The 27533-nt window shown below is 35.6% G+C and overlaps 1 protein-coding gene across 5 annotated transcripts in view; it reads left to right on the top strand.

The window, feature by feature from the left end:
• GRM8 (glutamate metabotropic receptor 8) overlaps positions 1-27533 on the top strand; it is a 314502-nt gene that overhangs the window by 167196 nt on the left and 119773 nt on the right. For all 5 annotated transcript variants that reach the window (XM_064702748.1, XM_064702745.1, XM_064702749.1 and 2 more), the window contains one exon: positions 25476-25676. In XM_064702748.1, coding sequence (XP_064558818.1) covers positions 25476-25676 — 201 coding nt within the window. The remainder of the gene's footprint in view (positions 1-25475; positions 25677-27533) is intronic.

The following is a 27533-nucleotide window of genomic DNA, read 5'->3' as shown; positions in this document are numbered from 1 at the left end:
TGCTACTGTCACATTTGTTGCTTCATATTTTCTCTCAAGATTGAATGATTTGAAAAATATGATCGCTATTTCCTCTTACAAGTCATTATTCTTCTGGTTTAATTTACTTTAGCTACATGGGCTTTTTTATGCCTACCCCTCTCCAGTTTTTGGAGAGAGAAACAGAGACAAAGCCAGACACAGAAAGCTCTGCCTAAGCTTTCTGTTTCCTGGTTTTATTAGAGTTTTAGGACTGTCTAGGTTGTGTAGATGGTAAACATGCATAGGCAAAGAAACAGGGTGGAGTGTGTTTGTGTGTGTGTGTGTGTGTGTGTGTGTGTGTGTGTGTGTATGAGGAGAAATGTGATTCAAAATCAGGATCACTCAGGATATATTTCTAACTGCATTTGTTACTGAGAAATAGAAAGAAGGTAGATGTGATCTAAGTCAGTAACAACTGATGAACAGAATTCAGGGTGTCAGATAATACAGGACACCAAACCTCATCTCTACTTGCTTCCCATTCCTTGCATGTGGCTCTGCTCCTTCCATGATGACTGATTTTGGTGATATAGCCTAAATTCATTGCAATTATCTGCATACATGTGGACATTAATTAATCCTCATTCCTATTTTTAAGATCTTCTCTATGAAAGTCCCTTTTAAAATGAAAGGTGAGATTCTCAACTCATAATGTTATTCCCAAAGTTGGTGCCCTAATCTCAAATCTATAGTCCATAAAAACTAATCTGGTCCTGCTTGACATAGTCATGTTTTTCTCTTTTGTGTTTGCTTTTTTCTTCAATAAGATAGTTATATTTTGACATGTAGATGATTTACAAAGCATGAAAAAAGTCGTTGCTAGAATTTAATTTGTGTTTGTTCATTCATTTTAATTATGTATCCTTCAGCTCATAAATATGAGAACTTTTAAATGAGAGTTATCTTAGCAGAAATTTGTTGTTCTGTTTTTTAGGTTTTGTTTTGCTTTTTTAAAAATAAGGTTAAATAATTAGCAAGATTTTGCAAATTTACATAACTTCTGCTTTTTTTTTTTGTTTTATATTTTCTTGTTGCTGTGGCTTAACTTTTCCCAGCCTGCAATGTTTATTTTTACATTTGAAGCAAGCTTTTCATCTATTGTGATGCATACCTGGTGCTCATAATAAACAATAAGTCAAAGGAATACATTTTTTCCCTTGGAATTCAGTTGACTTATAAAATGCTGGAAATTCTAATCTGTAAATTTATGCAGGAATTATACTGTGTTTATCACTGGCGAGAGTCTTTCAGACATAGCAGCTGCTTGTCTTCTTAATGATAATTCCTGCTTATAAGCACACTCACAGCAGGTTGGGGGATATTTACAGCTCTGCATTTTTATGATCTCTATAGACACCTAAATGAGCAAGTTTAATTCTCTGAACTAAATAGGACTAGGCACATGAATAAAATTCCTCTCTGGAAAATTGCCTGAGTGATTAGGTATGATACTGCCCCAAAACCAGTATGTTTGCCTTCTTTTTCCAGCTCAAACGCTTCTGAGCAATTCATGTACTTTCTGTTCCCATCCTACTGTCTAATTTTCCTTCTATAAATTGGTGCTTTTTTTGTGCTCTTTTCTGTTTGTTTATTTAATTTCAAAAGAGTCTAGTTTTCCAGGAGATCTCTCAAATGTTTAACAGATACCTATGGAAGTGCAGGGACACCTGAGTTAACAGCCCACCAAGAAATGGGGACAACATTCCAATATTAATCCAGCACTGTGTGCTAGATAACAAACTCTAATAAATTCGAGGTCATATGCCAGGTGAAAACCTGGAGATTAAGCTACTGTATAGCAAGGAGCAACAGCACCACCACCAGGTGTTGGAAGAAAAGAGCAGTTTTAGAATCTTCAACCTTGAAGCAAAATGGAAGAAGATGCCAATGGACAACTCTGGCTCATTCCTGCACTCAGCTTTGTAATTGGCTACTGCTGCTTTTGGCAGCTGGTTGTGTTTATAGCTATTGCAGATTTCTAAGTGAGCTGTTTTTAAACATTAAGATCATGTATATTCTTCTTTCTGGGCATGAATGTAGTGATAGTAGGAAGCTGAGCATTTTGCTGGGCATATGAGGATTTCCAAAGGGATACACCATTTTCTTTTTTTTAAATTTTTTTTTGTGTGACTTTAAGTATTTTTTACTGGTTTTAAGTTCTAATGTTGTCTGGAACTCCACAGCAATAATATAATCTGAAAAAAACCCCAGTTTAACAGCAGAAAAAAGGGTCTAAGATATGAACCATCCCTCTTAGTAAAGGGCATGATATTTTTTTCCTCAGTTCTAACAAGCTGTGAATCAGAATGGTAGCATTCATATAACTTAAACTCTGCTTCAGATTTACTACCAATAATTTCAAATGTTTAAGTAGCATAGAAATCCATAACATCATCTAGAACTACAGTACTCAAGAGTTTCTCCCACTGTCAGCTTTATCCTTGCTGCTGCTCTGTTTGCTCTTCAGCCTCACAGCACAGTTCTATTTCTTCTTCCACTACATCTGTTACAATCCATCTCTCATTAACTTCTCTTCTCCTTTTCTCTTCTCCTCTTTAGCATCCTGCTAATGCCTCTCTTCATTCCAGCAGTCTCTCTACTGATGAACTGACTGGCAGATTTCTCTCCCTGAATGCTCCAGACTAATCTGATCTGCACAGCCAGATATCATCAGTATGCTCTCAAGTGCTGCATGCTGTGTGCCAATGTGTAATCTGGGCAAAAAATACCATTTTGTTTTATGTTTTATATAGACTAGAGAGTAGAAAAGGCAAAGGATTCCTAGAGATCTGCCAATTTCACTGAAACAGTCTTAATAACTGAATGCCTTCTGGACTTGTTTTCATTGCACTTGCCCTTTTTTTCAGAAGTTTTTGCAACTGTCATACTTTGTGGGGCACGGAGCTTCCCATAACACAGAAAGTTCCAGAAAGAGCCCATTTCGGCCCTCCCCACACCCTCTCATATCTTGGGTCTTTGCTTTTTGCTTTCCTAACTATAAAGCACTTTGCTAATAGTGCTACTATTATCCATCACCAACAGTATCTGTGCAACACTGCTTGTTTGACTTGAGATACTGCAAGTTTCAGGATTTGACTGAAACCATCTTTTTATTTTTATTTTTTTTCTGCAAACTACCATAATTTCCTGGGCCTTGGATTTTTTTTTTCATATTTATCTTTGTTTCTTTTTACTCAGACGATTGAACTTATGTTATTACATACTCATATAAAAGTGACACAATGAGTATCTTACAGAGCCTCTATCACTGAAATGACAGATACAGTCTAATGCTTAGAGGAGCAGGATGGATTCATGAAGTTATCAAGATTACTTTTCTTTTGTCCTATTTATTAAAAAAATACACCCGGTAATTCAATTTCTCCATTGTGACTCAGTCTTTTCAACATTCATTTCCATCTATTTGTTGCAGAAAATACAATTTCCATTCTTCATGAAGGTAGACCAGACATATTAAAAATAATACTTGATAGCTCTGTATTTTGTGGCTGTATTTCTTGGAGCTGCCTTTGAGACCCAAATATCCAATTCTTAGCAGAATGACTGGTCATGAGGCTGCTCAAAACTACCTGCAATTTTACAGATGCCAGTCTATATAAGTGAGAAGGCTAAACAATCACTCTGAATTTTCAGAGCAAATTGGTCCTTGAATGGAAAGACACCCCTGTGGGGTTGATTTCACATTTTTCCTTTAATCCATACCTTTGGACAGATTAATGAGGTGATTGATGGAGAAGGCCTATATGTCAATTTGTTTTATGAAGTATCTTCATTGATGTGTGATTTCTCTGATTAAGAAAAAGAGACAAAATATTATAGAGGGTGGAGTTTTTTAACTTAAGCTGCTCAAAAGGTGTCTAGAATCACAGTAATGTCTTGCCAAAGTATTTTTGTTTAACAGCATTTTGTGCCCAAAATAACTTCAGCTTTTGAAGCAGCACAATGTCATGTTACAGCTTTGTATCACAGCTATAGTGACAATATAATTGAAATAGAATTTTCCCTTAAGGAGAGGTGCTCACTTAAAAATCCAGTCTTTCATTAGATCAAGAGAAGATAAATAGTAAAAGTGCAAAGAGTCTGTACTTCACATACCAGTCTCGGGTGCAGTTGGGATCTGGCAGAGATGTGACAAAGCTGCCAAGTTCTGTCTTTTCCCATTCAAAGGGCATGCTAGCTGAACCCCATGGAGCCTCACCAAGTCATGCATTTGCTGAAGATCACGTTAAAATAAAAGACTTGGCATCCAGATGGGTCTGTAATTTAAAAAACTTGATTGCTGCCTGTTTATTAAGAATTTGAAACTCCACACAGAACTTTAATAAATTAGGAATTTATGGTAATCAATGCCATTTGGTAAAACACAGGGTCCTCTAACTGACCTTAGAGTGAGTCATGTCAAGAGGTACCATATTATTTTTTGCTGTCTACTAATTAAAGACAGAATATTAGTGAGAAAAGTACTTTGTTTGACATTTAAGTGGGGTAAAAATTGAATTATTTTATGTTGAAAAGACTTATTCTCAACCTACTCTGCAGCTCAGCCCTGGGAGTAGTGTAAGGCTGACACAGTTGGTACCAACACGTCTACTCTCAATAATTTCTTTACTATTATCTCTCCTACACACTCATCAGAGATGGTCCTAGAATCATCACAATTTTCAATTGCCACACTTAATGTGTTTCCTTCTTCCATAATCATAGAAAAATTAGAAATCCTTTTGAGATGAGTAATAAACAATACTAGTCAGTATGTTTGGTATGGTTAATAGCTTAGTTAATTGTTTTGATTAGCTCTGGCTCTTTGCAGAGAAAGAGAATATTATCTCTGCATAGCACTTCATTTAACTTTGACAGCATATTCACCTATCAGTGTTCAGTGTAATTTAGTTAAGCGTGGCTGAGCTTCTTTCTCCCTCTTTCTAAGCCAAGTAGATGGCACTGGAATTTTTGCAAGAGCTTTTGTCTGCCTCAGGTACCATCACTGCTCTGCAGTAGAAAGCAGCCATAAACTCATCTCAGCTGACTGCTCGTGGCAGGGTTCATCCTACAGAATCCTTGGGATACTACTGAGACAACAGTGTTTTACTTGCAATGAAGACTTGGGGAAGGTGAAGTGTTCATGGGTTGTTTCTCATTTTTTGGATACTTAGAGAAAGCAACAGGAACTTCTCAGTTGTGCCACACCAATGCTTTTGGGAGACCAGAGAAACTGTAGGAGTTTATGGGAATACCTCAGCTACTGGGGATCTGAGCCTTGTTTTATTAATTGTCTTCTTTTTGCCATAATTTGTGTCAGTCTGAATAAGCCATGCAGGATGGGAATAGGGAGGAAAGGAATGAAAACCATCAACACCTTAATACACTAAAAAGCTGTGTACTTAGCACTCACTGTGTTTCTATATGTAATACAACTGCAATGAATTTCACAGGACTGGCATCTTTACACAGAATACTGTTATAAAAAGGCAGGTTAATGAGACTGTCCTTCTGCTAAAAGTTCTTATTCCTCTGGGAGAGTGCACAGGGAAACAGAATGCAAATCTCTCTCTCTCTCTCTCTCTCTCCATATATATATATATATATGTATACATATACCTACTACAGCATTCAGAGTACCATGGCTGAATTATCTAGACCACTGAATCTGAAAGAAACTTGTTAGTGAGAAAGGTGGGCTATTTTGAGGATATGTCAGATACCATAGAGCATTTATGATGACTGCTGCAACCTTAATTCAGAATAGTCTCTTTTTCTCTGCTCTTTGCTTATTTTTCATATTACCTGTAAGTCTGTCTAAGTCTGTGGAAATAATGAAATGGGGATGGTGTAATTGCTATCCTTAAGCATCTCTTCTTGGCTGTGTGCTTGAGATGAATCCAAACCAGTAATAAATGTAACAGCCTTGTGCAGTAAAGACAGGTGAATTGAAATCCCTCCCACCTAAAGAACACCTTGTGTATGTCTCCTGATTGGATAGAGGGGATACACTCAGCCCTGTATCACTGACCTCTATAATGCATTCTTGGCTCATTCTGGTCTTGCAAAGGCAAACACTAGTTTATTTATATTGTAACTTTGATTCATTATCAAGTCAGAAGGGAATACAGGGAAATTTGTATGCCTGTGTACAATTTGTGAGTTTTTTCTTCCAGATTTTAACTCTTAATTCCTAATATTTTTGGTTCCCTGTACCCATCACAATCCCTGAAATATGTGCCTCATTAAGAACCAGAAAAGAAGCTAATATTGTAGTATAGTTGAGAAAGAACCATTATACTTTCTTTTTGACAATCATATTTTCCAAATCTCAAGTAAAAGTGAAGTATAGCATGCTTCAAATGACACTCCATCATTAAATAAGGAAGTTCTAATGAAAATAATTGAGCAATGGCTGCCCTTTCTGTGTCACTTTTATATGGCCCATTAATTCTGCCAAGTCTGTGTAAGAGTCACTATTATCAACTTCACAAAGATAATCAAGCATTAATCTTAAATCAGTAGTTCATTATTTTAAAACTCATTTTATGACTAGTGGGTTGACTTACATGACATAATAGGGTGCTTCTTGATTTTAATGAGTGAGAAATTTTACTTTAGAACTGAGTGAAATGAGAGACCTGTCAATATATTTTAATAATGCTATTCTTAAACTTAATAATTAGAAATTACTCTAAGAGAAAAAAAAAATCATCTTTCCCGGTTTTATTTTGGAATGGAGAAATAGAATCCTTCCAAAATATTATCAAAATATTTGTGGGAATTAAAGCTGAAGACATTTTAGTAATAATTTCAGTAAAAGCTGAACTACCTGCTGATTGAACCTGTTATTCACAATATGTCATGTAAATAGCTGGACTTGCTATTTATTTTACTGAGTTTGTCAGAAGTGTGTCATACAAAGGCTAGCTAAAGTACAGCTAATAAATCTCCTAAACTCAGGAATTCTACTCTTGATGCAGTGTACTGAAGTGTACTTGACGGAGTTTATTTTAAGTCACCATAGGTGTCATGCAGTACTAAGTACTGAGTCATATCTAAGATATTTCTATCGAAGATATTTCATAGGATATTTGTTTTCACAAATTTTTCCTAGTAAGTACCAACTTTTTCTCATTCTGAAGCTAGACACATTTGGGATCAAATTTTCATGCAGCCTTATAGGATTTTTGGGCCTCTTATATCTATTCATAACCAAATGTTTCAATGGGCAACTTGAAAAACTTAAACTTGAAGGAGACGTGGTACTAGTTTTACTGAATTTCTCCAAAACTTTATGACAGATATGTGCTGAGGGAGCTTGGAGGCAAAATTTCTTAAATTTGCAAAGCTGTGTTTATTAGGGCTTAATGTAAACCACTGTCCACATTTGAAGTAGTTTATCACTTTCTTCTTTGAGGTATAAGGTCAGATGTCTTGCTGAATTTTTTCTGTCAGGTTGATAAAGTCATAGGCTTCTGATGAAGAACACTATTCAGCAGACTGCATAGGGATTTAAAAGCTTTTGGCTCACTTGCTCACCAGCTATCAATGATAGCCCCACTTGTACCAAGAAACAGTCCCTTAGATTAAAAAAAAATTAGGATTCTGAAATAAGCTAAATGCAAGCTCTCTCTGTCCTGCTCAGAAAATATATTTGTAATACATTATATCTGTCTTACGAAACTTAAAGTTTAATTAACTAGAGTATTATTATGACTTCATTAAAAAGAATATAATCAGAAAATATCTATTGAAAGGCAAACCCAAGCAATCCTTTTGAATTGAAAGAATTAAAAGATTTCCTGGTTTTTGTGAAGTTACCAAGCAATACTTCCATAGTTAAATGAATTAATGTCTCTCTCAATAGTGTAGTATTTACACCAAGAACCAAAATGTAAATTAGTTGAATCCATTTCCATTGTCCAAAGTAGCTGAAAATTGAGAAGTAAAAACTTAAATGAAAGCATATAGTCATAACTGGGGAATTTTTTATATTTATTTTTAAAATCATTGTATTGTACTTAAAGTATTCTGATAAATATTTACTGCATTTGCATTTGATGCAGCTTGGAAAATCACTATTCTACAAGAAGGATAGTTATATAACACATTGCAAAGAAATTATAAATACAGGCAACTTGCCGTGGATGAAGATTCACCCCTTGTATTGTATATAAATGTATTGTATCTGTACAGAAACAAAACTTTATAACATTTAATAGCGTTGGAAAACCATAAAGCACATTTTTGAAAAGTTTCAGTTCTTTTCATTAGAATAGGTATTTTTTATACACACCTAGAATATGCATAAATATATATTTTAGTGAACAAAAGACCTTGTTTGCTGATAGTGTTCCATTTTTATCAGAACAAACAGTTGATTAGATTAATGTAGTTTTTCCTCTTTCTTGAATATGTTCCATCACTTAATTCAAGTGTTTGTATGCTTAAGCCTATTCTGTCCCTAAGAGGGAAATTAATCTTCCAGGCAAGGAGGAGTGACCTGGCTGACCCCAGAGAGCTGGGAAGTTGACACTAACCAGTTGAGACTGGTAGTAATCTCATGCTGTGCAGAAGGTCTAAGTGAATAGTCTGCAAGGTTAATGTGTTAGTATTTCAAGACGGTGTCCTAGGGAAAAAAAAGTAGATAATTAACTCACCCAGAGCCACAGGCTATTTTGTGTTCCTACTGTCATTATGATGATAGAGATAGACTAAACAGACTTTCTGTTTTGAGAGTCTGTGCTCTGATGAATTATATAAAGGCTCAAATCAGAGCAGTGCTTGCCTGTGAACTTAATGCAGTTAAACAGCAGTAGAGCAGAGGGGTGTCCTGAAACTCTTACCTGGTGAACTGTTTTTGTCTCTTGGTAGCAAGTGTGGTAACTTTCCCTAATGTGCTACTTTTCTAGCATCAGACAATAACACAAAAAATTCACAATTTATATTATTATCAGTACTAATAATTATATCTAAAGTCATGATGTGGTTACATGCTGATATGAATATGTTATTTTAAATTAGATTTACTTTTTGGTAAAAGAACAAATAGTTAAGCTCTTTAAAGAAAGACTACAGTTAACCTTTAAGAAGAGCCTAGAAGAAAGAGAAATAAAATAGTAAGATGCTTTGATTGTACTAATAAGGATCCTAAAATTTAAAAAAAATCCACAGTTCTCATTGTATTCCTTCTCTTAAATACTGAGTGTTTTCAGGAGCAGCTATCAGCAGTAGAAGCTTAAGAAAACGGTGAATCTTGTGAATAATTTTTTCAGTGTGTGTGTGATGTTAAAGGAGATTCTGAGTGGTGTAGAAATTAAAAGCTATTGATATTCTTGTGGCATCAGGATAATCAGGTCAGCTTACTGATAGACATAATTATTTTTGAGTTAGCAATTGAGAAAAGTGGCTTGAAAAAAATTACACTAACCTCAGTCCCATGAAGGAAGAAGAGATGCCATTGAGTCCACTAAAAGCAGTTACATCCTAATAGCATGGGGGGACTACTCAGAGGAGTCATCAATCTTTGTGCCACAGTTCTCATCTATACATTAAGTCTCTGTTTCAAAGAAGGCCTCCTCAGCCATGGCTCTCCTTTGCTGGCATATTCACACTTAGCCCTTGTTTTTGGCTAAAGGATTAATAGTGTGGCTTTCTGCAGACTGGTGGTTCAGAAGACAATTTTGAAGATCAAATCCTGAAAAAGGATTAATTAGGTATGTTTATTTCCTGGGAGAGTTTTACCTAAACTCAAGTCCTTGCATAATAGTAATTTTGTGCATTGCATTATAAGGTCCTTGTTACTGTTTCACTGAAACCAGACCAATTTTACAGGTCCACTTGAAGTTATTTCAGATATAGCGGGAATTTAATTTAAATAAATGGATTTAAACTACAGTGGCCCCATTGCTCCTATTTAGCTGCCTTAGTTATGTAGCCTGCTCAAAAGGTTTTATGCATTTCTGCCTGCAAACTTTCTAAAGAAAACAAGGGCAAGATAGCACCAAATATGAGCTAGGCAAAGCCAAGTGTTTGGAGATTTGTCCATGCCTCCCCAGCCCAGCAGCCTGGAGAGCCAAGCTGAGAGTTGTAGTGGCTTCAGCTGACAAATGTGTGAAGTTATTTGTGGTTAAGGCAAACGTTTCTTCCATCCTTTTCATCTGTTGAGGACAGGGTTAGGAACAACGTTAGTGTTTCAGAGCTCTACAATATTTCTACTCTTTCTGTGGTAAAATTGCCTCATTCTGGGGCAGCAAAAATTGCTTTTTGCCTACACAGTAGGCAAAAGTAAAGAGTATTTTGGTTTTGCTTTGTTGTCTTGAACTAGCTTTTCACACTGACATGTCACATGTCACAACTATTTAAACATTTTTCTTTTAAGAGCGGCAAGCATTCTGTCACTGATGTCTGGTCTCCTGCCCTGATTAAATGCAAGCACCTTGTTCAGTGCAATGCCAGGCCTGTTTAGTCATTTTTTAATGGCATTTGTATAGTTTATGCACAGCCTGACACTCACATACATTTTCCATGTCATGCTGGCTCACATGTATTTTGAGTATGAGCTGGCTCTTCCTTACTCATGATTCCTTGTCATCATTCTAATCACTACCAGCTTTACTTTCATTTTTTATAGTCAAGTAACATCTCAACAATTATTTCCAGAAACCTCAAATAATGTAAAATAAATACAGGTCAGATTCTGCCATTACACAGGCAAAGCTGATTTTTTGATTTGTGAGAAATTTTTGATTGGATAATCTGTTTTATAAAATAAAACAAAAAATGCATAGTAAAGATAATGCTCAAACACACTGAAGCTTAAAGAAAGCTTAATAAAATCTACTCCGCCCAGGCAAGAAAAGAGAAAAAATAAATAAATAATCACTATATATGATTCATTCAACTTATGTGCATATATATAATGTACATTTAATTTTCATCTTTTTGATAAGGAATCAGTCTATCATAGATGATAGTGCCATTTTTATCTTTATATGTTTGCATTTCTAAGAATGATTTTATTTATGATGGTGGAAAAATGTTTAAGAAAACTGATTACATCCTGTTCTACCAATCACCAAAATAACTAGTTTTAATGCCCTCTCTGTAGAGTACATTTTGTTTGATTTTATTTTTGCAGTAAATACTGATTATAACTAATAAATATATCAATAATAAAGATAAATCAATAGGTGTATTAACTTGAAAGAAGCAAATAATCATTCAACTATCACTATTTTCTGAAATATTATTGGCCAAATCTTCCAGTGATGGATGTGAAATGGCATGACTGGGATTACAGTAAAATTTCATTTGCTTTCCTTCAGCGTCCTAGCAAATAATTTGTGTAAATCAATGGAGAGAATAGAATTCTGAAAACATTCTTTTACTTGGAAGGAACTACTTATAAAGTTCTTGTCCATCTTTGTTTGACAAGGTTTTCTCAAAGTCAAGGCATTAAGAGGTTGAAATCATAATAGAAGATAACTGGATGCCTTTTTCCTCTTAAGAAGCTGTGACACAAATTTATAATTGAATTTTGTAAAAAAAAATATTTTATTGTTTGTTTTTTATTGAACTATTTCTCATGCACAGTATGGAATGACTTTGTTCTCATGTCTTTCCTTATTTAAAATGAATGAATGAATAAATAAATAAATAATTTTATTTGTCACTCTCCAAGGTGCTTTTTTTAGTAAACTGGCTTCACCACAGCATTACCTCTGGCTTGTGTCACTGATGAAGAGAGCTGCAGCCTAAGAAATACGGATTTCCAATTCCATAAAGGCAATATAAGCCTGAATATAAAAAGCATGAAGAGAGCACAAATTCATAGCATAGAGCAAGTGCAATAGCACTTTCTATCTGTTTGTTTAGGTGTTGCCTTTTTTGTGGGGCCATAATTACATACTGATTACTGCCAAATAAAAAGATTCTCTCTATCCTGAATGGTAATCACTGTATTACTGTGTTTCACTCCCATCCCTTTCTTTTGCTCTTTTTGACCGCTATCAGCTCTCATTTAGGTTTTAACATGGCTTTTGGGAAACATAAATTTCAATATATTGTTTACATTCCTTAAAACTATGGTCATCTTGTGAATTATATATCAGCTAGTATATATTACTAACTAATTAACTTAGTGTAACTGTGCATGTACCCATGAGGCTGGAGAATGTTATAATGAAAGGCTGACTACAGCTTCCTTGAGCTACATGATCTAGGTTGTGTTTGAGCTTCTATCCCTTCAGGTGACTTCTCTTTGATTAAATTAAGAGAACATCAGAAGCATTTTCCTGCAAGGAAGAAATAAATGTACCCTAATAGAAAATAGTGCAATTTGTCTTAAAAAAACCCCAAAAATCTTTACCTCTCTGACGTTCTCACATTACATTAGATTTTGAGACAAAATTGTAGGGACCATAAATCACCCTTACTCAATTGACTTCCATTGGAACTGAGGTGATTTAGGCCAGCAGAAGAGGTCAGTGCCAAGAGCTGTGAATACTTTCAGCCATGAAACAAGTCACTTGCAGATCATTAGGATGGCTTAAAAAGGATCTTACCAAAGTACATTCTGGCTTTTTTCTCTCTGTTCTTTGAAACTTTGGTATCCACTGAGGTGACAGTGAGTGAGGTCTCTACTGATGAAAATGTTTGAAATGTATTTAAAAAGAGACCAGAGTTCTCACCACAACTTTCCATCAGCAAACTTTTTTTCCTCTGTCACAGAATTCCAGGCTCATAAGAGTGAGTGAACATAGAAGTTAGTAATATAATTATTGCACTAAGTAATAAGGTAGTCACAATAAAAGGCACCCAAATTAGCAAAACTCAATGTTGCGTTCCCCGATCTATGTAACACATCCTTAAATATGCAGATACCTTACCTGGTGAGGCCAAATATAACAATAATTTTAAAATGTTAGTTCACCTGCTTTTCTTTCTGCTTTGAACTGTTCTTAATCAACTAAGGACTGAGAAAGTAATCAACAAAAGTTTCTAGAACTCTGTCTGTTGTGGATTTCTACATGCTTATCTATGTGCACCTGTAGATATGCACATGCACATAGGCACTTGAGATTGTTCAGTAGCATTAGCTAAGATGTTTCTGGTGCAGTGGCATCTTAATAGTGGATCATAGGATATTTCAGGTTGGAAAGAACTTCTGGAAGTCTTTAGTCCAACCTCATGCTCAAAACAGGATGCTAATTTCCATCCAGGCTTAAGCCACACACAGGGTCAGCTTGAGGTTGGATCTGGGTGAGGTAGTACTTTAGCCATTCAGATTTTGAAAATCTCTGAGGATCTGGAGAAATTAATATCTTCTATGGGAAGCCAATTCTGTGGTCTGAGCTGCCTTATCAGAAAAAAGCTTTTACCAGTCTCAAGCTCCTCTTTCACATTATGCCCATAATGTCCTGCACTGTACACCATTGTAGAGAGTATTGGTTCCTCTCCCTGTTTGGATCTGCTCTTTGACCAACCATTTCTTCTCTAGGCTGACCAAAGCCTTGTCCTTCATCCTTTCCTCACAGGGCATGTGTGTCATCCCCGTGAATGTCTTGATGGCTGTCTGCTGAACATCCTCCAGTTTATTGATGTATTTCTCATATAGAAGGGCTCAAAACACATTTACACATCTAATCTACTGGTGAAACACCTAAACAATTTGGGTAATTTTCCCATCAGCCTGCACACTAAAGGTTATGTTACAAGTTATAAGAATAAGGAGAAATTAAATAGCCTTGGTGAAATGAGTTCAAACTGCACTTAGGAAATTGGAACATGAACTGCACAAGATTTTGGCATTCTGCAGAGGAGCTTGGATTATTTCAAAAGTAAATCCATAACTGGAAAATATATTTTAAGAAAGTAGATAGAAACATTTCAGTTTTGTTCAAGCTCAGGACTGTTGACCAGCCTTTGGTTCCTAAAATAAGCTTATGACAATGTAGTGGTTATTATGAGTGGTCTTTTTTAAAATTAGAGTAGCAGAATACCTAAAAATTCCCATCCTTCTCATCTGATTTTCAAGTGCATGAAAACAACCAAGCAGGTTCTCACTGTCTCAGTATTACAGTGACATGCACACCTGATTGAAGATCTGTTTTTTTTGGGGTACATATTGTCAGCAGCCTTAGAATACTGTTAAAAGATTGTAATCTGAATTGCAAGACTGAAGCCTTACTGTGCTGACAGCTGTTCATACTAGGGGACTTGCTGATTTAGATATGCAAAATACAGCAATGTGTGTACTTGCTATCAAGACAAAGACTGTGCTTTAACAGTATTTTGCATATTATTATTATTATTATTTTGTTATTATTACTATTATTATTACTATTACTATTATTAGTGTACTAGCACCAAAAAGGAGAGATTTGATTGATGAGAAAGTGCTTAATCACTAGCATTTTTGATGAGAAAGTGCTTAACTACTAGCATTTTTAAGAAGATGAGTATCAATCAGGTGCTAAGCCAAGGGTGAATTTGGTGGACTCAGATTTATTTGTTGGATTCATCCCCTGTGAGGAATTAAACTTGTTTGCACCATGAATTCTTGATGGCCCTTGGCAGAGCATAAAGTCCCCCAGATTCTCAAGATGGCTTTGGTTTTAGTTTTGTGAAATATATACTTCAGATATTTTGGTAGAGTATTGAGTTTTTGAGGTGCTTACGTGGCTAAACACGCTTTTGAATACTTTTTAAATGAGACGCCTAAAGTGTACAGTGGGGACCTTCTCTGGGGGTTATTTGTTGCTTAGTCACAGTCATCTTGTTCAGCACCATCTAATTTAGCATGTCTCAGCCAAGGTATTGCTCAGATTTGCTGCAAAAGCCCTGACAGCATATCTATTTCCCTCCAAATCCAGAACTACATCCCCAGACAAGCCTCTTTCCTCTCTCTTCAGCTACTTGTAGATAACTGTCCTGATTCACACAGGGGAAGGAAGCAGAGCAAATTGATTCTTTCTATCCAGAAGGGACAGGACTGCCATAAGGGGACTTTTCTTTGTGTTGTTTGCTGTCACTGTTTTGCCCCGGTGAGGATGGGATATGTGCAGCTGTAAGAGTGCTGCCAATGGAGTGTGCACAGCCAACCTGCTCAAGGAACAGGCGCCTGTAATGCCCCTAATTTAGCAATTTTAGCAATGAAGCCAATCCGTTCTAATTAGTTTGTGATTAAAGAAGTAGCTGTCTTCTAGGCTGTGCAAAGAGTACTGGGTAAAGTGTCTTCCAGTTTTAGACTGAAATCCCCTTCCAGAAGGCAATCGTCCATGTCCTGTTCATGCCATCAAGCAGTCCATTAACTAGCTGCTTAGTTCTAATTGATGGTGCTTTTATTTTTATCAGGTCCTGAAAAAACACCTTTAATTAGACTAGTGAGGAAATTACAGATTTTCACCTGTGGAAAATCATGAATTTCAGCAGTTGCATACACATCTTGTAGAAGAAAATTAGGTTTCACCATCTCCAGTAAATAACATGGGTTTACTTTGACAGTAATACATGACAAAATTATAGCCTACAGCAATCCAAAGTTCTTGAACCCATGTTTTTTATTTTGACTGTCAAAAATTACCTCTTGTCATACAGAAAAAATACGAAACAAAAAAAGTGTTTAATTTTCTATAACAGTGCAGCATCTTTCCTACTGGCTACACAAAGCAAAATCTACTATTTCTTTTCCTCATCATACCCTACTTCTTGCAGTGTGATGGGTTCATTAAATGGGACAGGGAAGGAAGAGACAGTGGATAGAGAAATGCAACATTTTCTTCAGCTCTTAATATTGAAAAATGTTACTATTGGATCTTTTACATGCCTAAATTCATAGCTGTTCCTTTGCTGTGAAGAGTATGACTTCATTGCTTTCCTTTTTCGGTTGCAGTTGAAAAAATTCTCCCACTACTCCTTCCTGAAAAAACCCCACTCTTTTCTCACATACAAATTCTGTCATGAATACTTCTATCTTGTCTAGCTCTAAAAATTTCATCTTGGAATTTTGATGCTGTGAAACCCAGCAGCAACTTAGAGTTTAATTATTTTAAGATTCATTATTACATTTATTTTCATTTTAAATCGGTTTTTAATACATTTCTTTTGATTTTTTTTTACATACTTGTGTCCTTAGCAGCAACATGGAGCCTTGTGAATTAATTCAAGTGTGACATAGCTATTGTCAGTCCTTGCAACAATTGTAAGAAAATAGAACAACTTAATTTTTTTCTTATTCTCACAGCAGCTGACTAAACAGCAGGTAGTATGTGAGAGGCTGTTTTAAACTAGCATAAATATTTATCTTGCACAGCACTAGCTCTCTACTCGTTAACCATGTAGTTAACCTAGTTTAAGCTAGGTACACAAGAAAGTCTGTTCAGGGAAGCACTTCAACTTGTTTTCCTAAATGCTTGGTCTTGGAGAGGGTAAATGTTTTCTTTGAAATAAAAAACTTCTCTTTGGGTTTGACAATTATGTTGTTACATTGCTAAAGCTGCATGAGATGCATCCTACCTCCGTGACCAACTGCAAATACACAGAGCTGATGAACGCTCCCTTCCAGGAGCAACCAAAGTTATTCAGTACTTCATGTGAATCATGGCATCAAAACACTTAGTCTGAGTGGGAATTCACAGTACATTCCAAATCTATATTTAAATTCTCTGCATCAAAAAGCTATCAAATATTCATTGCAGAAATGGCCCTGTTAGGCTGTTGCTGTCCCTTAGCTTGCAGACTTCAAGCCAAGCCAGATCAGGCATCGAGCCCACATTATCTTCATGGTAATTCAGCCCAGCACTCTGATATCAGAAGCTGGGCTTCATAAAGCTCCTTGCATGGAAGGAGCTCCAATGAAGAGGCCTTGAATTTCTACAGTATCTATAGCTGATGAAAAGGGCACATAAACATCTCAATTTGCTACTGTGATAAATAGCTGACTACAAATAATTTGCAGCCTGCATTGTTCTCTGCTCTTTTGGAGCTTCTCATCAAAATAAGAAAGTTGCTCAAACCTCTGTTTAGTAGTAGTTAATATGATTAGTTTAGATATTGCAATATTTTTGGTGAAGTCTTGATGCAGCTTTACTCTTTTAGTCTCCAAACAGACTCAAAAAATAGTGGCCACAAATGCTTCAGATAGCGATGTGCTTGGATACTTATTTTTCTGTATATACTTACAAAAAGAGCTTTCTAATTGCAAGAAGTCCTTTCTTAAGCATGATGTCAATCAAGTTTATAAATAAAAATAATACTCCTGAGGACAGAAGTCCCTACAGTTGCTTGTCTGAACCTTAAATTTGAAAGCTCTCATGGTCAATAAGCAGAAGAAAGGATTTTTATATGTAGTGCTGTATGCGTTGAAGGTCCTCTGAGTTTTCATGCTAGCAGAAAATGAATAAATTCAGTTACTTGTATTGAATCTTTACTCTTGTTGATAGGCTTTGCTGTAGGCTTTGGAGTTATGCTCTGAAGTCTGCATAGAATTGCTTGCAGCCTGCGAGGTTTTAAAATGATACCAGTTATTTTAACCTATGTGCCTGGACTAGTTACACTAGCAATTTCTTCCATGGGCAGAAATTCCCATGGGTAATTTGTGTTGGAAAATGTAGATCCTGTCTACACACTTACCTCGAGATATAATTTGTTTCAAACTTGAAAAATTCAGCAAAATATTTGGTTGCCTGTTCATGCTAACACTAATACTGACATTACTCTGAGGGAGAAATAAAGCACCTAAAGTTTGACCAACATTTAAAATGTTTTCAGTAAAGTAGTCCTTAGATCTTCATGTCAGCAAACACTAAGAAAGTTTTTTCTTTACCTTCATGTTATTTTGTTCAGAAATAACAAAACTAAAACTTTTGACACAGGTTCATTATGAAAAATGCATAAAACCACATTTTATATTCAAAACCACATTTCATATTCAAAAACCAAACTGACAAATTTTGAAGTTGAAATTCCTTATTTTTGCTTAGAATTTAAGGAATGTTAATGGTAAAACTCATAATTTTAGATTTAAATCATAATTTCATGTATTGTTATGTACTGATATATGTACAATAAATTCTTAAATGTGACAACTTGATCTTGTGCATTCAATTTTTACTGTTACAAGTAAAGAAAAATAGACATGATTAGAGGGTTTTAAAAAGTGTGATACTATAATAAGATAGAAACTGCCTAACATTAATATGTACTAAATCTAGAAGTACAGAGGAATGAAAGAGACGATGGATCAGGACTACCTCTCAATGATATATGGTACAAAATCTGCAGAAGTATAAGAGTCTAGCAAAACTGATACATTTCTGATTTCAGTGTCTTTCCTAAAATAAAAATAGAAGATGCAGGAGGGGAATGAGTGATATTTAAATGACGATGTAAATATTTAGGGAACCCTCAGAATACATGGAAATATTATGTAGAAATATTTGCAAAAGTTGGTTGTGGTTTTCTCTCTGGATTGAAAGCTGGACAAAATCTAATGAAACCCATTGTGGTGTCATTTATTTATTGCTCTGCTTCCTTACTTAGTAATGAAATAGTCTCTGTCCCTTTTATTTAAACTTCCAAAGTGTCTTTTTCTGTAGGTGTTTTCTGCTCTCAGGCTATCAGATACATGGTGTCAGAAAGTGAACCAGTGAACCAGATCTCTACTTTTGTAGTTTCCAAGCCATAATAACATGGAAATACAACTTTTCAAAATATATACGCTGTATCAAGTTCTGTTCCTACTAAATATATGTTCCAACATGGGCAGTTCCATAGACACTGACTAGTCATGGGCCTGAAAGGAATATTGCTTATTCCATGGCGTTCTATTATCCACATTTTCTTTTAAATGCCTGGTGTGGTTCTTGGTGGGGTTGGCCTAGGAGACAACATATCCTAAGGTGTATCCTTCTTATTTTAATGCAGATGTTAGTGTTTAGCTAAACATTGTCATCATAGCAAATCTTGGCTCAGCAAAGTAATTTACACAACGCTGTCACTGTTAGATGTAGCAGACTTGTTTTTTACATGTGTGAGAATTCTGAGTGCCTGTGTTCCCCATCTCTGGACACGGTTTCAAGGAGCTACAGTTAATCAATACTAAGGCACTAATTAGGATAAGGAAATTATTGCACTCTGATAATAACATTCAAACTGTTGTTAGAGACTCTCTCAAAGTACATAAATGAGAAAATATAAAATCTTATTTTAGCAATGCAACCTTAGTTTGCTTTCCTAAGAGAAAACACTGGTAAATGTTACATATGGTAATAGGAGCAAAACACTCCAGTATAACAATGATAATGCTTTAATTCCACTTTGGTATATATTACTGTGCATTTCCTAGAAGTGTTTTTCTGAAACATGCGTCTAAATTACTGTGAAAGTCAAGAAAAAGATTTTGATATTTCCAATGAAAAATGTTTGTGGGCAGGCCAAGAATTTTTTAGATGCTTCAGTTACAGGATGAAGCAAAAAGAAAAGTTAGTTTTTTATTTATGGTGATGTTAAAGTGAAAATTATTGGAGCATATTCACTTAATGTGAAATATTATTTTTGCTATTTTATATTTAAAAAGTGCTTAAAATATGTAAAGTTTCAGTCAGTTCTGAATAGGAAATTTTTTAAAATATCTGTATAATTATAGGGATTGAAAAGTTTTTTCTCAGACTTTTTCTAACTGGTCTTGCTGCCTTGTAAGTTTTTTTCTTTTATTTTGTATTTTTGCGGTGTTTGTCAGTCAGTGTAAAGAGGCATAACCCCCAAAAAATTACATCAAGAGACAATTCACTAAATCACAAATCCACATCCATCAGTTTCTGGAGAACAGCAGACAGTTAAACTGCTTCATTTCACTGTCCCTGCTTCTACATTCTCAATTTTCTTTTTGGAATGGCTGAGAAAATTGATATAATCCTTGGCTTGCTCTCTGAATTGCTTCCTAAACTGACACCACACTATTACAGAGAAGCCTCAGGTTTTGTGATGCTCTCTGGAAACTAACTCATGCATCACTGTTACCACACAGCTATTAGAAAACTCAACTCCCCCACCATAAACGTATATCATGCCCTAAAGTTTCAGTAACAGAAGATGATGATCTGCATTATTTGTTCAGAGAGATCAAACTCCATAATGGGTGAGGAAAACAGCTGAATAATCGGGAAGACTACAACAGGAGCAACATATGCTCCTGGTGCTTCCTGCTGAGCCTGCTGAAATGGCTTAGTTACAGATGCCAGCTTTCTGTGGAAAACACTCTTGCTGCAAAGGTGGGGAGTTCTAACCAATTCCGAAAAATAGAGCATCATCATGCCTGAGCTGAAGAGTGGGAGACCACCTACAAATTATTTTAGTTGTGATTGGGATTGGCCCACAGAAAAAATCAATTGAACACAATATTTGTCTTTGACTTTCTTTGCTTTCAAGTGCAGCTTAAGTAAAACTGTTTTGAGAGCCAAGTAATGGGGATAAATAATTTAGCAGTAAGTAAAAAAATGTGAATTGCAACTATGAAATAAAATATATTACTATATACCCAAAATTCAGACTTGTAAAGGCAGAAGTTTGGAAAAATATCCCAGCTGTTGCAGAGATGATCCAAGCAGTAATTCTGTACAAGCATATATAAAAAAGGCAAGTAAAAAGAGGCAAATGGAATAAAAGCTGTTCATGAGAAAACATTCTAAGACCACTGCAGTTTTTTCTCCCCTCTTCCACATTACTTGTCCCCTGGAAGATTTCTCCACTTATTCAAAGCACAGTCCCTAAAAGATTTGTTTCCTAGCACTTATGAGAAGGGACAAGATCACAAAAGAGTTGGTGGGATTGTGGACAGGAGGGGGAAATACAGGCTCTAGGTAAAAATCTTTCCTTGCCAGTGACAAATCCACAGTTAGGAGATTCTTGGCCCTCCTCGTCACTGCTCAGCAAATGGTTCTCACTGGATGATGGACAAGACATGCCAGTCTAATATTTTGTTTAGTAGGATACTATTCCTACTCACACTACATCCTCATACCAGCTGTCTCTACTCTTGTAAACTATGGAGGCCTTTTCCTGTGTCCCAAAGCTCTCCAGTGCCCAAAACTTTTCTCAAACCCTGCACAATCAACGTTGTTCCAATATGAAGCTCTAACCAGCTGTTGTACACATGATCCTTGACTTCAGCCTCTTGTTTTCAAGTAACATAAATTATGTTTTTTACTAGATATATGGGATGGAATCTAAAAAATATCAAAATAATCAGGAGAGATAATGTAGGCAGCATGTATGTGAATTGCTTTCAATAATACTAAATGGAAACAGATTTGTGAGACAAAAGGAATGGGATTGCTCTGAAATATTAGGAAACCAGTGATTTTCAGAAAAGGTGTAGTTAAATAAAAGGTATTGTTTTCTCTTTATGTCACAAGTTACAAGACAGGTATATCCATTTGCTTTATTTAGAATATTTTATTTTCTTAAGAGAAAAATTACTAGGAAATTTGCTCTGAAGTTTTCCTTTGTCATGGGCTTATATCTGTGCAGAAATTATTTCAAGAGCTTTAAGACTGTCATTAACAATAAGTTTTCTAAAACTGGGATGAATTATGCAACATTTATCACATGCCAGTTGTGCCAGGTTATTGCCCTTCTGGTGAGATCAGCAACTTAAGTTTTGATTGTTTAAGTTACTTATTCCTCTCTCATAGGTGATATCATCACCCATGTATGAATTCATTACCTCAGCTATCTTACATTAATCTTTATTTACTTACTGCATGATCTTGAATTTTCAATGAAGATACATTTAATTTATTGTTGTAAAGGCCTAATTTATCTTGATTATGCTCCCTGAAATCTCTTGGTTCCCAATTCACACCCATGGAATTGACAATACCACCTGCTTCACCTTCTTTGCCCTCAGACTAGCAGCCCCAGTCACATCCCTATCCACTTAATCCATGTCTCATCTTCCTACTATTATGTTCCTTATATTTCCCTGCAATAGCTGAGTTACACCATCCTGAGCAAGATACACATTTATTCCTGCAGCATAAGAAATGCAGGATGGAAAGGGGAAATGAAGTGCAGGTATGGAGGCAACACCTCCAGCAACAGTCCGGCTTGTCACTCTTGTTCAGGAGCTGCAAGAGTACTGTAGCAGCTCTTCCACATTTACAGGCTTTGTGGGATCATTCCTTTGGCTTGCTTTAGTGCTCCCAAAAGAGGTTTCCAGTGGATTGATCCAGGAACAGTTGGCATTTCCTGGGCTAGTGTCATTGCTTTCCTAGATCTTCTCAAGCCAAGATGATAGCATTAGTACTTATGTCTACACATTTCATTGGCTGGAGAAAATCTTGATATCCTGCTGATGTCAGGTTTGCACTTTTCAGCAGCTGGATTGGGAGACCTGCTGGAAAACACCATGGCACATTTCCCTGGATTTCTGTTGTTTTGAAGATCAGGAAGAGATGTTCAGGAACTGGCGAGCCCAGATCTCATCTGTTTCTCCCAGTTCTCATCTGGCACACTGTCAGACCATGGGTTTGAATGCCGGTTTGAGAACTGGGAGTACCTTCTCACTATTTTTGATAATGACACAGCTTAAGCAATTTTCCAGAGGAAAAACTGTAGGATCAGAAATTGAAGTGATCATTAAGGAAGCATTAAAATATTTATTTTATGAGATACAAGTTTTTATGTTCCTTCAAGTCACCAATGTGTGTAGAAACATGCCTTGTAGAGCTGAGAGTCAAGCTATAAATAAACAACTATTACTTGGCATACAAGTCTGAAGAAAAATTATAATCATATCTTCCAATCAAGTAATATTATATCTGTAGGAGCTGACCATATTTATGGTTTAGACAATATGCATCATTTTGTTGCTATACATGAACATCTATTTACAGCAGTGCAGTGTAATTTAAGTTGATGAGTTCTTCCCATCCTTATAAATTGTTAGTTTAGATGTTTGAGAATTCCCGAAAGAGAAAATCAAAAGTTAAGAAGAAAGAGGTTTTTTTTGCTGTGATTTTTAGTGATAGAGAAGAGACTCCTCTTCTCTATTACCTTCTGGGTTTAACTGATTTAAATATTGTAATTCCGTGATGGTCCTTACCCCTTTGTATGTATAGAAACACATTCAGTCCCAATAAATTGGGTTTTTCCTCTATAATTTATGTGATAAATTAATTTATAGTAGGATATCTGTGAAGACTGAAGGTAAAATATCATGCCATGGAAGAAATTTATGCAAAAAAGTTTTATATGTATTTAACTACGGTATAAATTTAACTACGGTATAGGAAGAATAAAACTTTTTTTTCCCCTTTTAAAATCTGTATCACTTAGTACAATACACTTTCTTAAGTGTTTGCAACATTTAGTGTTTTATGACTTAGAATTTATTGCAGAAAATATTTCTGCTCTGTTTTTCACCAGCTCCCCACCCCTCAGCATACACATGTATCCATTTATGTGATGGGAATTATATTTATCTTGGCAATAAAAGTGGATCTCCTTTTCACTCCTCCTGTCCTGCCCATCCTGTTTAGGGAATGTGGAAGCTCTGGGAGTGCATCCAGGTTGGACTGCTCTGTGCCTGCCGCAGTTCTGTAAACTCTGTCCTTCTCTTGTCCCAGAGTCCTTAACAAGGCAGGAGCAATTAAAGGGGAGAGCATGAGCTCTACCCATCATTTGCTGTTGGAAGGTAGTTCCCAAATGAAATAAGTCAGTAAATTTGTAAACTAATTAAGCTTCATGTTTTCCATCCTTCATGTCCTCTTTTATGTCTGGGCAATGCACTGCAACTAATTGTGTAATTTTCAGCATGTTCAAGGAAAGATTTTTCCTGTTTATTTATTTGCAGTTGCATTATTCATTAATTATTGTCATTCATTAGAGAGCATGTCTTAAAAAGTGTCTGCAAAACTACTTGTTCAAATCACAAATATGATCTCTGCCTTCCTCTTCAAATGATTTTTAGCTTTTCAAGAAGTAGTGATTTTGTGCTTTTTTTAACTAATCCCTGAAGAGAAATAATAGCACACCATGATTTTTCAAGGCTATCTATTGCTTCTAGTGCTCAGGGGTGTTTAAAGCACAAACCACCACTGCTTGTCAGATTACAGATTTGTTCATATGTTATTACTGTAGTGCAAGATGGAGGTACTGAAGTGCAGCAGACAAATAGAAGAAAGGTTTCTGAGTATGCTCCCTGGCTTTTTCCCCTTGTCATATGTGCTTGCATACCTTGTCTAAAGAAAGATCTTGTCTCCACTCTATTTTCAGGCACAAACAGTGTACTTTTATAAATTTGGACTCAGCAAAATTGATACCTTGAACTGATAAAATCCTGTTTAGATATAAAAAAGAAACAATAAAAAAGAAAATAGAGAGTTAATATTTTTAAAATTTTGCATAAACTTTTGTCTCATTTCTATATAATCTTAGATAATATGATTGGATTATTTGCAAATTGAATGAGTTGATAACCTGGTAGATAACCTAGGTGTCTGTTCAGTTCACTGTAGCAAAAGGAATTTCACAGTATATTTCAGCAGGGCAAACTTTGCACCAAGATTTGCCAATCACTTTTTCCCTGGAAAATGAAGATTTGACCATCAAATCAGCATCTGAATTTCTATTTAGGACGTGGTATTTCATGTTGATTCTTTATTTATAAAATAATTTTTCTGATCTTTCTATTTAACAATTCCACTAAGTAATATCATCTATTAACATAAAACTTCTCTTGGACATAGATGATGAATTTTGGCAATCCTGCAGAATAAAAATTATATGATGTATTGATTTGCTCTGTGCTCCCTCTAAAGGATAAATGTCCCTGTAGGAAACAGTAAAGAGTACATGGTTCTCAATGTGAAGTGTTATTCAATAGTAAATACAGGAAAATGTTGTAGAATAAGCAGTTTTCACCATGGAGACAGATGGTCACATCACTTGGCAAGCATTCAGCTTTTTTCCCTGAGATGTTTAAATAATGTTTATCAAACAATAGACAGGGATAAAAATCAAGGTAGCCTTAAATTTATCTAAAACAGAACAGCAGGCTGCTCTAGAGCTTTCCTATAAATGACAATAAACAGCTCTTGAATGAAAATCAATAATGTGGAAAGAGAATTTTTCTACTGCGTTGTAGAAATACATATATCTACATATATTTTTCTTGTAATGAAATGTTCTGTCCTTTTTCCTAGCCCAGAAATCAACATACTGTTTACATACCTGGCAGAGTGTACAATGATTAGAGGCAAAACCAGATGGCCATATTTTCCCTTGTCTTGTTTATTTAGATGAAGGATCGACAAACCCCAACTTTACCTGTCAATCCAGCTGTAATTATTTCCATTCCAGTGTGAATTTTTGCATGTAAGTGCTCATGCAGGTACACACTTGTGCACACACCAGTAGAAGTAAACTCTTTTCTCTTTCTTCTGCAGGCTTAGAAAGAATTGCGAGAGATTCAGCCTATGAACAAGAAGGAAAAGTTCAGTTTGTCATTGATGCAGTGTATTCCATGGCCTATGCCCTGCACAACATGCATAAAGATCTCTGTCCTGGATATATTGGTCTGTGTCCAAGGATGAGCACAACTGATGGTAAAGAACTGCTTAGCTACATCCGGGCAGTAAATTTTAATGGTAAGTTACGCGTACTCTTTATTTGCCCCTCTCTTCTTCAAATGTTCCATAAGTGACAAGTGGGGTTTTATTCTTTATATAGGATACTTTAAGGCACAGTGGAAAACAGGATTAGAAGCAGTTCTCATTTAATCAGAACTGTGAGTTTTTCCACCTGCTCTGAAACCTCCAGTGTATTTTTCATCTTAACATTTTTCATCCTAACATTAAGCTGCTCCCAAAAGAGGCAGGTGTTAAAAATATGAATCTGTCGATCAAAATATTCCAGTGAAAAGCTGCTATTATGGAAACAAATTGAGGACTCGTACAATCTTAGTGACAGAGTAAAAATAATTTGACAGTGGTTGCTTATGTGTTTGTAAGAAAAAGAATTTAAAAAATACCCTTTTCAAAATCTCCTTCTAAAATTAATTAATAATCTCCTACATAAGTAAATAGTGAAATTGCTTTTGATTTACATATTTAAATTTTCAATCAAAACACTCACTAGCAGTTCCAACCTCTTTTCCATTTCATTGTTTTTGACTCAGCAATTTAATGAGCTTTAACTACAATATGTATTTTTAAACAACACTACATAATATTCTGTGGAGCAGGGATCTGCCTGCTGGGGAAATGTAGTTACAGGTGCTTATGCTGTTAACAGTAGAGGCCAATAACAAATAGGATTAATTGATTAATATAGATTTGAAATGTGCAGCGTGTACTTTATGGTGAAATAAAGTTGCCAAAACCCTAAATTGTTTCATTAGAAGTAATAATTATTATAGGCAATATTTGCCATTATTTTACAAGGAAATGGAATGATGTACTTTGCCCTGTTTTGGTTGGGATTTTTTTCCTTACTTGGTGGTAATTCATGTACTACACATGCCTTCTGACTATGCAGAGAGAAGCACTCTCTATCACAATTCATTCCAATGACCTCAGCTGCAAGCAGTTTTAAAAAAAGCACAAGGTCATTTTGAATTTAACTTCTGAGTGGAAGCTTTTTTTGCTTTAGGTAATACACCAGACCACTTGGTTGATACAAATGTTGATTATAGTTCACAGTTTTTTCTTTCCATGCAATTTTTATGAAAAGGGAATCCCTGCCTCCAGGAATATAAAGTTAAAAGTCTAAATGATTCTTTAGTGATTTTAAAGAACGCCTGGAACACAGAATGTTGCTGGAAAATGGGAAATGTTGTGATGATGAAAAAGGTAGGAAGCATATTGTAAGCTTTGCAGTGATAATTACCTACATTTCCAGTAGATGTTTTTCTGGGTCTGTGTTGTTAAAGCATAAAGTGATCTATTTTCATTTGGTGAGCATGAAAGTTTAGCATAATAAGATAAGCTATACATTTTTATATGAAAGCTTCCACTCCCTAGATAATTATATTTCATCAATACCTGTAAAAATTTCTGTTGCTGACTCTAAGTACGGCAATAAACAGAGATGAAAGCATTCTGGACTAAGGAAAATGTATTTGATTTCGAAACAGTGATTTACTGAAAGAGAGGGGGAAAAAAGAATGAAGAAAAAGAAACATTTATTTGAAGTTAGCTTCCTGCCCCATGGGACATATTTAATATTCCCCATACTAGGCTAGTCCACATTAGCTAGTCCACATTATGTACCAGTGTACCAATTGTTTGGGTGTGTTATATGCCGAAACATTTTATTTTCTTAGTCTTGCATTCAGAGGCATAAGAAGAAGATGGTCTTAAACACTTTGTCAGACACAGCAGTAGTGCTGCCCCCAAGAACAGGAATTGTGGATTGATAGGAAAAGGCAGAGGTGAATATTTTGCATAGGTTACAAGACTTCCTGTGCTAGGAGTAAACAGTAATGCTGTGTGATCAGTTTTGAT

Source organism: Zonotrichia leucophrys, chromosome 1A, assembly GCF_028769735.1.
Source record: "Zonotrichia leucophrys gambelii isolate GWCS_2022_RI chromosome 1A, RI_Zleu_2.0, whole genome shotgun sequence".
Taxonomy (NCBI): domain Eukaryota; kingdom Metazoa; phylum Chordata; class Aves; order Passeriformes; family Passerellidae; genus Zonotrichia; species Zonotrichia leucophrys.
The sequence above is the reverse complement of the archived record's forward strand: the minus strand, read 5'-3'. Positions and strand labels throughout refer to the sequence as shown.